Source organism: Nyctibius grandis, chromosome 4, assembly GCF_013368605.1.
Source record: "Nyctibius grandis isolate bNycGra1 chromosome 4, bNycGra1.pri, whole genome shotgun sequence".
Classification (NCBI taxonomy): Eukaryota; Metazoa; Chordata; class Aves; order Nyctibiiformes; family Nyctibiidae; genus Nyctibius; species Nyctibius grandis.
In genome coordinates, this window is record NC_090661.1 from 61,208,502 (window position 1) to 61,225,814 (window position 17,313).

A 17,313-nucleotide genomic window follows, 5' to 3' on the forward strand; every position below is an offset into this window, starting at 1 on the left:
TAGGCACACTTTTTTCCAGGTAGAAACAGAGGACCTGGAATATGTGGCTGGGCTTTTCACATTCCTAGTATCCTAGCTGGACTTACACGCTTTAATGCCGAGTTACACCTGTGTAGTGGCTTACAGGTCAGGATTTCCTTTGTCAGGCAGGATATCCTACCCCAGCTTCCTTCTTTCTTGTGCAGTACATCCGAACAGATCCTGGGCCTGAGGATCTCTGTGTGTTTGCCTGTGTAGCCACCTGAGGAAATGCACAGGGGGTTCAGAGGCAGTTCTGTATGGTTTCTTTGCTTGTTTTTGGTTTTTTGGGTGACAGCCCTTTCTCCACATCCCTATGAACAAAACCTGGAGTTTTCAGTCTGTGGGTCATGCAGCAGACCCACTGTCCTTTGGGGGAGTCAGTAGTGTTGCTCTGGAACTTCACTGACACCTCCCCTCTCCCAGGCACATTCAAATACCAGCCAGGACCAGAAGAGGGAGGGGACTAGTTTGGGCAAGGAGGAACAGGTTTGTCCATCTCAGCAGCAAGGAGCTGAACTCAGACCTTAGATCAGTCCGACATAGACACTGGGATACGGCCCGCCCGTATGTAGCAGCTGTAAAAGAGCTTTAAGGATTTTTAAAAATGAAGTGAGATTCTGAAGGGAAAAGTCCTCTTCTCACTGCAGTGCTCTCAGTCCCTCCTGTGTTCTTTGTGTCCGATGCTTTTGGAAAGCAGTCTCACAGAAGCCTGGGATTAATGGTTTGGGTGGTGAATTCATTGAACTGTAATTAGCAGGGCTAGCTGGATGAGCCGGGTATGTAAAGCACCCAAGGTAGAGTAGGGGGTTGCTCTTCACTGAAGAGAAGCCACGTCCAATCTGCCCTGGCTCGTGACAAGCTGGCCTGCTCCTTTCTTCATGGAAAAATGCCATTTCTACCACCTGTTCTTATGGCTTCTGGGTTTATTTTTCACATGAAATAAACATTTTTCTTCTTTGGACAAATGAGCCCCGGGGCTGCTTTATCTTCCAGGTAACGGGGCGGCAGTAGCTAACGCATCTCACCCGGGCTGTGCCGCCAGAGAGCTGAGGGCAGGGGCGCTGGCGGAGCTCGTCCCTCGCAGCTCAGCTACCGCTCGCTCCTTCTAGAAGAAACGACTCGAATAAAACACTTGTTAAATGCGGGGGCGGGGGGGAGAGGCGGGGCAGCGGGGCTGCAGAGCGCCCGCATTGCCGCAGAGTAACCCTCCTTCCCTCTCCCGGGTGCGGCGAGGCCGCTGCCCGGACCCCGCCGCGCCGTCTGGAGGCTGCCGGGAGGCGGGCGGGGCTGCGCCGGGACCGGGACCGGGCTCGCCCCTCGGCCCGGCGGCGGGGGGCGTGGCGGACTGCCTTTCCCAGCCTCCCCCGCGGCGAGGCGTGGCTTGCGGCGCGGCGGGTGGGCCAGTGCCGGGACGGCGGCTGAGCGCGCCGCGTCTGCCGGTGTCCCTGCCTCGGCATGTCCGACTCCGGCGGCGGCGGTGGGGGCGGCGGCCCCGGCGGCGAGGAAGGCGGCATGGAGGTGTCGGGCTCGGCGGTGCAGAACGTGGCCGACGTGTCGGTGCTGCAGAAGCACCTGCGCAAGCTGGTGCCGCTGCTGCTGGAGGATGGCGGCGAAGCCCCGGCGGTGCTGGAGGCGGCGCTGGAGGAGAAGGGCGCCGTGGAGCATATGCGCAAGTTCCTCTCCGACCCGCAGGTCCACACGGTGCTGGTGGAGCGCTCCACCCTCAAAGGTGAGGCGAGAGCCGGGCGGCCGCCGCACTGTCAAAATGGCGGCGCCCGCCGCTGTCTGCCCCGAGCCGCCGCCCTGCCGTGGGGTGGGAGGGGCGCGCCGCACCGCCGCCGCTCCCCCCGCCCGCCACAGGGGCTGCGGCGACTTTCCCCCTCACGTACGGCCCCGGCCGGGGAGGCGCCGGGCTGCCGCACTGTGGGTGCGGCCCATCGCCGGGGCCGGACAGCCGAGGGCGGCGGCGCTCGGCGGTAGGCGAGGGCGGTGGCCGCGGCCAAGGGCCTGCATCCGCGGGCGGATGCCGCGCTGGCCGCCCGCGCCTGGCCCGGCCTCCCCCGTTATTCTTTGTTCTCCGGGCCTGGGGCCTGAGCTGGCGCTGCTCGGGGCAGATGCGCGGCGGGGCTGTGCGCTGGGCGTGGCGCTTTGTGTGCTGCAGCTGTAGCCTGTCCTGCTGGGAAAGGCAGCGAAAGTGCTTCGTCAGTGGGCTGTAGGCATTCCTGCTGCCGCCTCCGTTCTGCTGGGGAAATGACCTCCTTGGCAAGGCGGATAACCGGTCTAAAGCAGAACAACAACAACAAAAAACCATAAACCCTGGAGAAAAGAGGGAAAAAACCCAAACCCTGAATCCGCCTGCGAAAAGCGTTATTCCATGGTTAGTTAGCGAGACTCTGAAGTTCATAAATCAAGATGTAGACCTGGCAGTGTCTTTGTTTAGTTAGCAAAGCCTGGTGGCCATGCTGCTTGTAAAGGGTCCTCATCAAATGCTGCACTAAATACTATAGCTAAGCTGACACTCTGACTTGAGAAACATCTTTGATATTTACATGCTGCTGTTACTGACTGTGTTTATTTTGAAAATGACTTTTTATCATCAACAAATCTGTTGCTAAATAGGCACTTATTGTCACAGAATCCAGCCTAATGAACAGTAGTAAAGTATTACTAGGCTTAATTAATAACGCAGACTTTTACTATTAAACAAGACCTACGGTCTGTATACGGCTACATGCCTGCCAGTTTGAGCTTGCAAAAATTTAATATTAAATTTCGTGATGTCTGCTCTTAGTGTGCTGTTGGTTTAGTCCCTGTAGTAGTTTATCAGTTCTTAATATAGTCATACTTCATACTGCGTTATTTAACATGTCAACAGCCACAGTGTAAGATACTGGATATATGCCTTGCAGTGGCTGCACACTGAGGGAAACATGAAGAAGGTTCTTTCACTCGCTGTCTATTCACTGTGAACTTAAGATGTTGCTTAAAACATCCTGTCTTTGTTTATCTTATGCCTTTTTCCACTGATCATCCTCCTTCCCTTTCCAAAGTTTGAGACTTTTTTTTTCAGCAGAGATAAGACCAGAATTTTCTAGAGGGGGAAAAAAGAACAACGGTCTTCATGAATTCATGATACAGTGTTTAACAAGATTTAAAGAAAATTCATTCGATGTTAATAGGCTGTGCGGATGATTTCTAAATTTCTCTTATGTCTGGCTTATGAGGTTGGTTAGCCATGAAAGATAGTGGTCATCGGTTAGCTTCAGGCTTGTCGCATAGATATTGTTATATATGTATTGTTAAAAACAAATTGAGACACTTATTGCATGTTTTAGAAGCTAAGTACTAATTTACTATGGGCAGAAGGCATTTCCATTGATGTCTTCTGGTTTCATAGCAGTTTGAGGAGAGTGGATTTTCTGAAGTGACAGCCAGTCTTCAAACTCAACAGGTTCCGAACCTCCATCAGCATATGGAGATCTTATTTTCTCTGATACTATTAAAAACAATGTTATTATTGAAACTTGTGCACGGACTAGATAGTATGAAGTAAATTCTTGATTACAAATACAATAAAACAGAAGCTCTATTTCTGAGTAATGAAAGCTGCTATGTGGTATCGCTAGCTGCACAGCCTACCAGCACCTTTCATACAGGTTCCTGTGGTGTCTACTGCAGTGTTGTTCTGTGACCAGGCTCCTGGTGCCTGGGATCATAAATGTGACTCGCTGAGGCTGTGTCTCATATAAAGGGCCAAATGAAATCAGAGCAGGACAAGAGTCTGCTGCGTTGCGTCCAGTCAGAGTGTGTCCCCCAATAGGGAGTAACCTTCTGCACCGAAATCACTGCATTGCAGCACAACTGCCCGCATCCCCAGCAATTACATCATCTGTGATACATTGGCTGTGGTAATGCCTGAGTGCTTCCCGTGGCTTGGGGTTTTGTTTTGTCAGGAGGATTTTTTTGTACAGAGGCTTAATTTCCAAATCACTTTCAAAGAAAAAGTCTGAAAAGACAAAGCAACCTTTGAAAGAAAAAAAGCAGCTGTTTAATGTTCTCACTGAAGTGTAGTTATCCTGGCAACATATCTCTACAAATAAACGCACGTTCTGTATTGCAGAAGATTTCTCTTTCAGAATGTGAGTTATAATTTGCTTGCTGTGATGTTTTATGATTTTTTTATAGGAACCTGAAAACGTTAATGGAATTTTGTTAAAAAACAATGAACCCGCTCTGAATCTGAGGGATATTGCAAAGTTAAATTTAACTTAATTTAGTTAATTAAGTTGGTGTAGAAATTAAAGGTCGGAAAGTAGTCTGGTAGTAGCAGAAGATAGTCGAGAGAGAGTGGCAGATGCCTTAGAAACAAAATATTTCTTACATAACATGTTTTTTGCAGAGGATGTGGGAGATGAAGGAGAAGAGGAAAAAGAGTTCATTTCCTACAGTATCAGCACCGACATTCATTATGGAATAAAATCAAACAGGTGAGTTGGTAAAATAGATCTTGACATTTCTGCACTATGAATGCAAAACCTACACAAGCAGATTTTACCTACTTTACCTAGAAATTTACCTCCGGTTTACCTAATGCTTCATGCAGTGTTTTTATTCAGGTGGGGCAGTAGCTTCAAGGTGGAGGCTCTGATAAAACAAGGGTGTGTCATGAGTCTGAAAGGAATGGACTTAGGACTTCTAGCTCTGAGGTTAAAGAAACAAAGTCTTACTAGTTTGGCATACATGCAAATGTAACATATACAATGGTAATCTTTGGTTATGACTGATTCTTACATATTTGTCACTTAATGCATATTTGTACGTGAAGCTTCATAAGATGTGTGCCTCTAGTGTGCCCATACTGCAGAGTCCTTCCTGATAGCTAAGGTTGGCCGATTACTGAAGTATAAAGATGTATTTATTGGAAGACTTGTGTTCAAGTCTCTGAGAAGAAAGATTATAAAGTATGATCATGCAGGTTAGCATTTGACTCCTGTGACCTAGACTTGCAGTCAGATTAAAGCTATTCTAACTGTCACTTAAGTTTCAGATGTTCAGGTGCTAACTCTCTGCTCTGTTCTGCAGCCTCGCATTCATTAAGCGTACACCGGTGATTGATGCCGACAAACCAGTGTCTTCGCAACTGAGAGTGCTCACTCTCAGTGAAGATTCTCCGTATGAAACATTACACTCTTTCATTAGCAATGCTGTTGCTCCTTTTTTCAAGTCCTATATCAGAGAATCTGGCAAAGCAGACAGGTAATTCAGTATAAATACTGCACTTCTCTGCTAATGAATTAAATAGATGTTTAATGAAAAAAATAACAGTGACTGTTCAAGGCAAGTCATGTGAAATTGTTTAAGCACACAGCTGCATATGATGCTGTTGCTGACTCCGGGGAAGTAGTTCAGATGGCATAAATGTGTTGTGTATGGGTTTTGTTTTGGCTTCTTATACGGAAACATCTGTGCCTTTTCAGGGATGGAGATAAGATGGCTCCTTCAGTTGAGAAAAAGATTGCAGAACTTGAAATGGGCCTCTTGCATCTGCAGCAGAATATTGAAATTCCAGAGATTAGTCTGCCAATTCATGCAACCATTACTAATGTTGCCAAGCAGTGTTACGAACGTGGAGAAAAACCAAAGGTTACAGATTTTGGTGAGAAGGCTGAGGATCCATTATTCCTCAATCAGCTGCAATCTGGAGTCAACCGCTGGATTAGAGAGATACAAAAGGTAAAAAAAAAACCCAAGTACTAGACTATGTGGTAGAAACTTCTGTGTAGTACTGTGTGTCTTCTTTACAGTTAAACTGGTAAAATACTGCTCCATGAATGATACTCTGAATCTGAGACCAGTTTTCTGAGACACTGGAGATGCTAGTCTAAATTAGACTAAGTCTAATTTTAGACTAGACTAAGCCTTGTCTAAATTTAGAGTCTAGTCTAAATTGTTCTGCAAGTAGCTGATAGCATGACTATTTTATCTCTACTGTAATAGACTCAAGTAACTGCCAGTAACCTTGTGAATTTTGTAACTATTCTTCAAATCTTTGGAGGAGATTGAGAGAAACAGGTCTTGTTTTGTTTTGTTGTTTCCCCAGGTGCATCCACAACCACTTCAGAACAGTTGCTCCAGTGCTATCTTGTAATCTCTTGTACTCCTGCCTGTTATTTTTCAAAAGAACTCTGCTGTTCTTCTGCTGTCACTCAGAAATAGCATCTCAGATACTAATCTGGCTTTTTTACCTCCATGGGCACAGTAAACTCATGAAAGAGCAGTGCCTTTTCTTACTCCAGAGCATAAAACATTTGTTTTCTTGCCTGGCTCCTCTGTCATTAACCAGAATACAGAGAGGTGGACAGGTGACCTTTTTAGGCTATGCTGAAGATATTACATGAAGGTCCTAAAACTGACCTTTACGGCCACTGGAATTAAACCTTGACTCTTCTTGCACTGCAGTTCCTACATTTCTCACAGAATAAGTGCCAAAACTGTCTGATGTTGGCTTATTAAAACCTAGTAGATGCTATGTGTTTAAATTATATTCAGTAATAGAGCAAGTTTTTACAGTTGAAGCATGTAAATTAATGCTTTTCTCCCTCCCTCTCCCTCCGTTCCCTTTATTACTTCTAAGGTGACCAAACTAGATCGAGATCCTGCATCAGGCACTGCATTACAGGAGATAAGCTTCTGGTTAAATTTGGAACGGGCTCTGTATCGCATTCAGGAAAAACGTGAAAGCCCAGAAGTTCTTCTAACTCTGGATATTCTAAAACATGGCAAACGTTTTCATGCAACTGTCAGCTTCGATACAGACACAGGTAAAATGGCTGTTCAATAAAATTTTTCACGAACGTCCTGTGGAATTTAACCTGTTACGAAACTTAAAACATTGTGGTCCAGAGAACAATGCTGTTTAGAGTAACCTTGGTCTAGTTAAAGCTACTGTCTTAGGCAGATTTGATTCATGAAATGAAATTTCCATTCAAAATCTCGTCTGTTACATTTAGGTCTAAAACAGGCTCTGGAAACTGTGAATGACTATAATCCACTGATGAAAGACTTTCCACTGAATGACCTGCTGTCTGCTACTGAGCTGGACAAAATAAGGCAGGCCCTTGTTGCAATATTTACCCATTTGAGAAAAATCAGAAACACAAAATACCCGATCCAAAGGGCATTGCGTTTAGTGGAGGCTATTTCAAGAGATCTGAGCTCTCAGCTACTTAAAGTGTTGGGAACCAGAAAGCTAATGCATGTTGCCTATGAAGAATTTGAAAAGGTACGTTCATGGTTTTGTGGCACTGGCAGCTGCGTTTTTGCATTGAATAGTGACTTTAAGGAGCATTTGATTTGGGAGCTAAAGGTCATATTCTAAAACTCTATTCAGGTAATGGTTGCATGCTTCGAAGTTTTCCAGACCTGGGATGATGAATATGAGAAGCTACAAGTTCTGCTGAGAGATATTGTGAAAAGAAAAAGGGAAGAGAACCTGAAGATGGTGTGGCGTATCAATCCTGCTCATAGGAGACTCCAAAGTCGTCTTGATCAAATGAGGAAATTCAGGCGTCAGCATGAGCAGCTGAGGGCAGTTATTGTGAGAGTCTTGCGACCTCAGGTAATATTCTTGGTTGTTACCAGACAGAAAATCTGTGCGGCTTCTTCGAGAGTGTTCACTGTTGCTTTAAAATGTAACCAACACAAAACTAATGTAACATTCAGTTTTGCTGTCTACTTCCAAAAACAGTCTAGTTTTGAACCCTTGCTAATAGATGTAGCTTTAATTCTGACGTACTTCGCATACTACATGACCATGCTCATGTTAATAGACACAGCAAGTCCAGACTTAGGAGATTAGTAAGTAAATGTGTAAATACTTGAGCCTGACTAGACCACAATGGAAAATGAGATTATGCTGCACAGTCCTGGAAATTTGTAAAGTAACTGTGTTGCCCCATTCCTAGTGGAACTTAAATCTGAAACATGACTGAAACATTGTTAAGGATTTGGTACTGATTTGTAGGGGGTTTGCAATGCTTATTAGAACAGATTGTGCTTAGCTATTTGTAGGTAAATTTTGAAGCATCCAACTCACGAAACTGTGATTTTAATGCAGGTAACTGCTGTTGCCCAGCAAAATCAAGGAGAGGTACCTGAACCACAGGATATGAAAGTAGCAGAAGTCCTTTTTGATGCTGCGGATGCTAATGCAATTGAAGAGGTCAATCTTGCTTATGAGAATGTTAAGGAAGTAGATGGCTTAGATGTTTCCAAAGAAGGTACAGAAGCCTGGGAGGCAGCAATGAAACGATATGATGAAAGAATTGATAGAGTTGAAACAAGAATAACTGCCCGTTTGAGAGACCAGCTTGGTACAGCAAAGAATGCCAATGAAATGTTCAGAATCTTCTCTCGGTTTAATGCCTTGTTTGTCAGACCTCACATTCGCGGTGCCATTCGTGAATATCAAACACAATTGATCCAGCGTGTAAAAGATGATATTGAGTCTCTTCATGACAAATTTAAAGTACAATACCCCCAGAGTCAAGCTTGTAAAATGAGTCATGTGCGTGACTTGCCTCCTGTGTCTGGGTCTATAATTTGGGCAAAACAGATTGACAGACAGCTCACTGCTTACATGAAACGTGTTGAGGATGTCCTTGGCAAAGGTTGGGAGAACCATGTAGAAGGTCAGAAGCTAAAGCAGGATGGAGATAGCTTTCGCATGAAGCTCAACACTCAGGAGATCTTTGATGACTGGGCAAGAAAAGTTCAGCAGCGCAATCTTGGCGTGTCTGGTCGTATTTTCACCATTGAAAGCACTCGTGTTAGAGGTCGAACTGGAAATGTCCTGAAACTGAAAGTCAACTTCCTCCCAGAAATCATTACACTTTCAAAAGAAGTCCGAAACCTGAAGTGGCTTGGTTTCCGTGTTCCACTAGCCATTGTCAACAAAGCTCACCAAGCAAACCAGCTCTATCCATTTGCTATTTCTCTCATTGAAAGTGTCCGTACATATGAACGAACATGTGAGAAAGTAGAAGAGCGTAATACTATCTCACTTCTGGTTGCTGGCTTGAAGAAAGAGGTGCAAGCTTTGATTGCAGAAGGAATTGCACTCGTGTGGGAGTCGTACAAACTTGATCCGTATGTACAGCGCTTAGCCGAGACTGTCTTCAGTTTCCAGGAAAAGGTTTGTTTTAGCTTTCAAATTCTGCAAAATTTTTACATTTATACTTCAGTAATGTGTGGTTAACCAAAAGCGGGATTGGATAGCTGATGACCTGTTCTGTAGCTCCTCAGTCAGGTAGCTGATTGAGTTGGCACAAATTGGCCAGCTGAATGGATCTTGTCTATCAGTTTTATTTAGAAGTACTACTTGCTGCATCCAAATAAAGAGAAGTGACGAACCATAACTGTATAGTTATTGTTGCCTCTATTTAACCTGTCAAACTAAACATCATATTTTTCCTAAACCATTTTAGGTGGATGATCTGCTCATTATTGAAGAGAAAATAGACCTGGAAGTGAGATCGTTGGAAACGTGCATGTATGATCACAAGACTTTCTCTGAAATCTTGAACAGGGTTCAGAAAGCTGTGGATGACTTAAATCTTCATTCATATTCAAACTTGCCAATCTGGGTCAATAAGTTGGATATGGAGGTAGGTTTGAGAGCAAGGAGTTGTATATATTTAGAGGAAACATTTTAATCAGGTGCAGAATGTTTTTTCATTATGCTCTTCGTAGTCACACAGGGAAAATTCTGTCTCCCCGTTCTCTGAAAATTTCAGTGTGTTTTCAGTATGCAGGTGATGCAAGACCTGTTTGGTTTTAGCTGTTGACTTTTGAGATCAAGGAATTCAAGGGGAGTTTTGTCCTTTGAAGAAAAAAGTTTGATACAGCTTGACTGCCTAGGAGGTGCTGGGGAGCGGGGTAGATAAAGGTGGTGAAAATTTGCTGTGCCAGTAGCGAAGACTCATTGCCTTCATATTGTTTGTTTCTGCCTGTTGAGATCAAGTTTCAGGTTATTGGACACTAGGCCAACTTCAAAGCAGTTAAAATTGTTTAATTCCATTAATGTCCATGAGGACAGGAGAAGCTTTGAATTGATATTCAGTGAAAATTTACCAAAACTCTTAAACCCCTTCAATGACTTAGTAAAGGAGCACTTGGTTCTTTGAGGCACTGTAGTGTGCCTGGTGTCAGAATATATCGGTTGAGGGGATCTTTATGCAGTGAATATGTAGCTTTTTCCTTCATTGTGGCTTATTTTCTTTAGATTGAAAGAATCCTGGGTGTTCGTTTGCAAGCTGGACTGAGGGCCTGGACCCAAGTTCTTCTTGGACAAGCAGATGACAAAGCAGAAGTTGACATGGATACAGATGCTCCTCAAGTGAGCCATAAGCCTGGTGGAGAACCCAAGATCAAAGTAAGTTTTGTTGGGGAGGTTTTTTGTTTGCTTTTTTCCCCTCATTGTCAATTACTTAATGCAAGAATTATGTCGGAGGCTTATATGGGAGACAAATACTTCTTCTGCACCTGGTTTTGGAGGAATACTTGCCTTCTCCCACTTAAGTGCAAGTTGATTTTTCAAAAGTGTGTGCTACTTCTTGAAGTCCAAAATTCTTGTCTACATATAGTAGTATCTGCCAGTAAAACTTGAGTGTGTTTACTGTTTCTGCAGAACATTGTACATGAACTAAGAATAACCAACCAGGTGATATACTTGAATCCACCAATTGAAGAATGTAGATACAAACTTTATCAAGAAATGTTTTCTTGGAAGATGGTAATCCTGTCGCTACCAAGAATTCAAAGTCAGAGATACCAGGTAAGTGTAATGAAGCTGTATCTAAATCTGAGCAATTATTTTCACTTTGCACTTAATTGTGCTCGATATCTTACTATCTTTATCTAGGACTTAATCTCAGTGCTCCAGAAATTAATGTATATCACATGTATAATTGTGGTTCGTAGGTAGGAGTGCATTACGAGCTGTCTGAGGAAGAGAAGTTCTACCGTAATGCATTGACAAGGATGCCTGATGGCCCTGCAGCTCTGGAGGAGTCATACTCTGCTATCGTGGGAATTGTGACTGAAGTGGAGCAGTATGTCAAGGTAAGAGGCTGACACCACGTAATGCTACAGCTAAAACGAACATAGACTTTTCTCTCAGTTTTCCTGGGGGGTGGAGAGAGACACGTCTTTTGGAATATGCTGGAGAAGTTCTGAACATTTTTGTGAAATACCTCAATTAGGTATGGCTGCAGTACCAGTGTCTGTGGGACATGCAGGCTGAAAACATATACAACCGTCTTGGAGAAGACCTGAATAAGTGGCAAGCCCTCTTAGTTCAGATAAGAAAAGCGAGAGGAACATTTGACAATGCCGAAACCAGAAAGGAATTTGGACCTGTTGTCATAGACTATGGCAAGGTAAGAAATTGTAATTATTGTTTGTGGTAAATGCATTACATTTCAGAGTAGGTGTATAACAGAAAATAGCAAGGCTGACAGATTACTGTTATGTAACTTTATTCATTTGTAGGTGCAATCAAAGGTGAACTTGAAGTATGACTCCTGGCACAAGGAAGTGCTCAGCAAATTTGGCCAAATGCTTGGTCAGAATATGACAGAGTTTCATTCACAAATTTCTAAGGTAAGACAAGTCCAAACTCCAGTTTTTCACTTGCAGATCAACTGTTCTAGACTTCTAAAACAGATTTGTGCCCCAAACAGTCCCGTCAAGAACTGGAGCAGCATTCAGTGGACACTGCCAGCACATCAGATGCAGTGACATTCATCACATACGTGCAGTCCCTGAAACGCAAGATCAAGCAGTTTGAAAAGCAAGTTGAGGTATGTTGACTTGCTAATGATTCTTACTTCTGGAAATGTCAGGCTTAGCTCTTAAGATGCAGCTTCATGATATTCAAGTTCTCTTGAGAACAGACTTGAACTTCCTATCCTGCGGAATCCTGTGAACTCTATAGTGAGCGCTTGTTAAAATGTGTTGAGTGTTTACCCATGCGACTTAAGTTAGTTTTGTCTTTTTAACTGTAATCACTGTCTCTTGTAGCTTTATCGCAATGGTCAGCGCTTGCTTGAGAAACAAAGGTTCCAGTTTCCATCCTCTTGGCTGTACATTGACAACATTGAAGGAGAATGGGGTGCCTTTAATGACATCATGCGTAGAAAGGATTCTGCCATTCAACAACAAGTAGCAAATTTGCAGATGAAGATAGTTCAAGAGGATCGTGCAGTGGAGAGCCGAACAACTGACTTGCTAACAGACTGGGAGAAAACAAAGCCTGTAACAGTAAGTAGTGATGATTAATATTCATTCAGCAAATGAGGTAGATTCTCTGCATTCAATAAGAAGTAGGCAGTTTATTTTTATGGGGTTTTTTTGCAGTTTTTCATTTTAGATTATGGTAAAAGTCTTTTGGAGGGTTCTGTAATAACTTGCCAATGTATTGATTTTTTTGGGGAGTGTAGCAGAGGGAAATTTACCCCTAAAACATAGGCCTTTGTTAGGTGCAAAAAGCAAGATGACTTCAGTTACTAACAGAGCTTTGGCTGGAACAAGGGATATGTCAGCAGCATGCGTGTGGGAGGATTCAGAAGCAAGTTGCTTTTTTGCCTTTTTTTTCCCTTAAAGTGATACTTAGTAAAGCCAAAAACTGCATATAAAAATGGGATGAGACTTACTCTGGATTAGTATGTAGTCTTATTGTCAGCAAACTGGAAAAGGAAAAATAATAAGTCAGACCAACATTTAGTATTTAGTCCTTGCTTTTAACTTAGCTTCAACTTGATTGTAGGGTTTTTGGATTAATGTATCCCATGCAAACTTTAGGGAAACCTGCGTCCAGAAGAGGCTCTTCAAGCTCTTACCATTTACGAAGGAAAATTTGGTAGGCTGAAGGATGATCGCGAGAAGTGTGCGAAGGCCAAGGAAGCTCTGGAACTAACAGATACAGGACTACTCAGTGGCAGTGAAGAGCGCGTCCAGGTACAACCTGCTCACACAACTTCCTGTCAGTTTCAGATAAAAATGTTTCGGTTCCATCTTTCTCTCCCTTAAGAAAGTGACTTAAGAAAGTAGCCTGCGATGTACTAGCATCAAGACACAGTCTCCACACTCATTCAGTTCTAGCCTTAAGAGATTGTGATCTCTTCCTTGACTGTCTTATTCTCTTGAAGCTGTTATGTGGCCTGAGATGCAAAAATCTCATCTGGGTCCCTTGCTGTTGCAGTTCTGTTGAATTGACAAGCTATCTGAACATTTTTGACATGTGAAAAGTATTCTAACTCCCCCACACTAACAACTTTGAAGAAATTAGGAATAACTGCTGATGTTTGATACATTCTTTACTATAGGTAGCCCTTGAAGAGTTACAGGATCTCAAAGGCGTCTGGTCTGAACTCTCTAAGGTCTGGGAACAGATTGATCAAATGAAAGAACAACCCTGGGTTTCAGTACAGCCTCGCAAGGTACTTCACTTCTGCATACATAAACAATGTTAACTACTGCAAGTATATGCAAATTAAGAATTTGAGATAAACATGCTTAGTTGTCATGTTTCAGATCATTTTCAGTGTTTAAGTACCTTTTTCAGTATCTCATGAGCATGTTTCTTCTCATGCTATGCTAAAAAAAAATCACGGGGTTTGTCACAACTTAAATAATTTTGCAGGGGACTTATGCAGCTCCAGTAGTTTTGAAATTGAGATTGGACTGACTGCATCTACAGAGAAGAAACTCTGCTGGTTTTAAGTAGGCTTTTGGACCTCAGTAGGGAAACTTCATTATATGGTTGGATGAACAGCATCAGTTTTAGTTCAGTGCTCAGGAGGTAGAGTGCAATAGCCGTAAACTGCCTGTGACAATGCTATTTCGTAGATCTTAATCAGACCAATAAAATTACATTCCCAGCTATAGAGTAACTGCATCTTACGCAAATACATATAACAGAAAGAGCTGTACTGTAGATAACATCTCATTAGAGTGATTTCTATAAGAATATACAGACAACTGCAAACTCATACAACTACTTGCACAGCACTTGCAGAGAATGATTTCATTGTTCTTATGTTATTGACAGCTTCGACAAAATTTAGATGGTCTGCTGAACCAACTGAAAAACTTCCCTGCCCGCTTGCGACAGTATGCCTCCTACGAGTATGTCCAGAGACTTCTGAAGGGCTACATGAAGGTAAATTATACTCATTTTTAAAATGCATGTATTTTATAGTTCAAGTTCAATGATGTAACTTGTTTTCTTGACTTCTGTAGATAAACATGTTAGTTATTGAACTGAAATCCGAGGCACTTAAAGATCGTCACTGGAAACAGCTGATGAAAAGGCTTCACGTTAACTGGGTTGTCTCAGAATTGACCCTGGGTCAGATCTGGGATGTCGATTTACAGAGAAATGAAGCAATCGTCAAAGATGTACTGCTCGTGGCTCAGGGAGAGATGGCTTTGGAGGAGTTCTTGAAACAGGCTAGTATCAGCTCTTGTATGTATGCACATAATAGCAAATCAAAGCCTTGCTGTTGGGTAGCTGACACTCGCATAGTAAACTTGTCAATCCAAGTTGTTGATACAAGTGCTGAGACCCAATGGAACACTGTTTTGGGAAACAGCTTAAAGCTATCTAAACTTCCTCTGATGAAACTTGCATTATTTGGGAAAAGCAGTCTTTGATAATGGCTGCAAAGACCCCACCTTGTTTACGTTTTACCTAACCGCATCCTATTCTCAATATTTTTAACAAAATCTTGAGCATAACCCCAGAATCCTAGGATAAAAAAAAAGTAAAATCTGATTACTGTAATACATGTCTACTTTGTAACTATGTTGGAGCGGAAATGATTGATGTCATATCTTAAACATTTTTTTCTTCAGATAAGAGAAGTGTGGAACACGTACGAACTGGACTTGGTCAATTACCAGAACAAATGTCGTTTGATTCGTGGATGGGATGACCTTTTCAACAAAGTAAAAGAGCACATTAACAGCGTGTCTGCTATGAAGCTGTCACCATACTACAAGGTAAAATGGAGAACAAAGTTAAAAGAATCTTCATTTAATTCTGCCTTCCTCTCTTGTTTAGTTAATATATTTGTCAGCAGGGACTATATTCACTATCTAAGTTGACAGACAATTAATTGCATATGCATACTTTGTAAATCTTAAACAACTGTTTCCACTAATAATTATTATTAGTCAAACTCCTGATACTATTAACATGAATATTAATGCAGCATTTAAACTTTAGGTGTTTGAGGAAGATGCCCTTAGTTGGGAAGATAAGCTGAACCGTATCATGGCGCTCTTTGATGTCTGGATAGATGTCCAAAGGCGATGGGTCTACCTGGAGGGCATCTTTACTGGTAGTGCAGACATCAAGCACTTGCTGCCTGTGGAGACTCAGCGGTTCCAGAGGTAACTTTTTAATTGCTTAGTTCTTTTCTTGCCTCCCTTGGACCACCATGTGGACAGGCCTGCAACTTCATGACTTCAGCGTAGCACACTCTAAGTTGAAATACTGACTGTATTCTTACCTGGTCCAGCTGGATTACAGCCCTGCTGTAGACGTAAGTTCATCAAGCAAACAAACATGGCAAGAGGTGCATGTAGACAATTAAGACAGAAAAAGGTTTATAATAAACAGGCTGATGTACAGTTTTTAGATGATGATTGGTATTCAGGTGTTTTTTCTTGCTAGTTCCAGTCAGCTACCTCAAGGATTTTTCTGGCATTGTGGCTGCAACAAGCAGGCTGATTTCTGTTGCCACAGCCTTTAGTTTCACCCTTAAACATAATTTTCTTCCTCTGCTTTAAGTTGCTCAGGTTATCCTTATTCATTCCACACACTTCCAGTCAGATCAAAAATCAGATTTATGCATCTCTTCAGGAAATGAAGAAAAGTAGACCTTCAGCAATGGGATTGGTAGATTGAACATTGCAAAGAAGTTAGATTTTGTTGTTGCGGACTTGAGGTATATGAAGAGCTATTTTGGGAATTTAGCTTTGTGTTTCCTAGGGCAGCAGCAACAATTAGAGAGGCAGTGGTCATTTAGAGACAAATAACTTTGGTGTTACACAGGCCTTTGGTTACTGAGTTTGTACTAATGTACTGTGTTATTTTACTTGCAGCATCAGCACTGAATTTTTGGCACTCATGAAAAAGGTATCCAAGTCTCCACTTGTGATGGATGTTCTTAACATTCAAGGTGTGCAGAGGTCATTAGAGAGACTGGCAGACTTGCTTGGGAAGATACAGAAGGCACTGGGAGAATACTTGGAAAGGGAGAGGTCCTCTTTCCCTCGGTAACTTGACTTTAGTTGACTCTTGAAGTAAAGTAATTTGATGTTTCTGTGCAGGAATTGGTGTACTGTTCTGTAAAGCCTCTGCCAATTTTCATTTATGCGCATATATATATATATATATATATGAGATGACCATTTAAATCTGTTGTCTAAATACAAAATTCAGTTATAGTTACTTTCAGGAAATAGGACTAGAACTTCCCCTACTTGCTCATCTGTGGCTGGTTGTAGTATTCAGATATTTCTTAAGGAAATTCTGATTTCTGTAAACTTACAGGTTCTATTTTGAACTGCTTAATTCTGCAATTTGATTGAAGGACAGTGTCTAAACTGTCACAATCCAGTATTTAAGTCATTGGTTCTGACTTACCAGTAGTCCTCAACTAGTTTGTCACTTAGAATGAGAGAGTAAGGGTGAGGGAGGTATTGGGTGGGAGTTCTCCCTGCCTAACAGACTTAATTCAATCCCAGGCTCTACCGTGGGTATTTCAGGGGAGGAAAAGTAAAGAAAACAATCCGCAGTATGGAGCATGTATACGCTTTTGTGTGGTACAGACCACATGAACTGAGACTTAATCTTAGAACTGAAGTATAACTTCTAGCAAATCTATGGTTCATGCACTCTTGCAGTGTTGGGGAAATGAGTGTCAATTACTCCCATATAGTGGCCATCTATGAAGCATAAATAAATTAAAAATTATAATTGGAGTTCTGATATAGATCTAATTTTATGTAATTATTAGGTTTTATTTTGTTGGTGATGAAGACTTGCTTGAAATCATTGGAAACAGCAAAAATGTTGCTAAGCTGCAGAAACACTTCAAGAAGATGTTTGCTGGTGTTTCTAGCATTATTCTCAATGAAGATAATTCTGTGGTTCTTGGGATATCCTCACGTGAAGGAGAGGAGGTATAGCTGCAGTGTTTTTTAAATAAAATTCTGAAAATA

The 17,313-nt window shown here is 42.4% G+C and overlaps 1 protein-coding gene across 1 annotated transcript in view; it reads left to right on the forward strand.

The window, feature by feature from the left end:
* Positions 1-1,420: 1,420 nt before the first annotated feature.
* The window catches only part of DYNC1H1 (dynein cytoplasmic 1 heavy chain 1), a 46,200-nt gene continuing 30,307 nt past the window's right edge, over positions 1,421-17,313 (forward strand). Inside the window, 24 exon segments of the mRNA XM_068399670.1 lie at positions 1,421-1,750; positions 4,421-4,508; positions 5,104-5,277; positions 5,499-5,754; positions 6,656-6,842; positions 7,032-7,303; positions 7,412-7,639; positions 8,138-9,214; positions 9,507-9,686; positions 10,304-10,453; positions 10,709-10,855; positions 11,002-11,142; positions 11,283-11,459; positions 11,572-11,682; positions 11,763-11,882; positions 12,103-12,342; positions 12,883-13,038; positions 13,407-13,520; positions 14,132-14,242; positions 14,323-14,532; positions 14,938-15,084; positions 15,311-15,477; positions 16,192-16,365; positions 17,109-17,274. Of these exon segments, the coding sequence (XP_068255771.1) occupies positions 1,477-1,750; positions 4,421-4,508; positions 5,104-5,277; positions 5,499-5,754; positions 6,656-6,842; positions 7,032-7,303; positions 7,412-7,639; positions 8,138-9,214; positions 9,507-9,686; positions 10,304-10,453; positions 10,709-10,855; positions 11,002-11,142; positions 11,283-11,459; positions 11,572-11,682; positions 11,763-11,882; positions 12,103-12,342; positions 12,883-13,038; positions 13,407-13,520; positions 14,132-14,242; positions 14,323-14,532; positions 14,938-15,084; positions 15,311-15,477; positions 16,192-16,365; positions 17,109-17,274 (5,067 nt within the window). The 5' untranslated portion in view covers positions 1,421-1,476.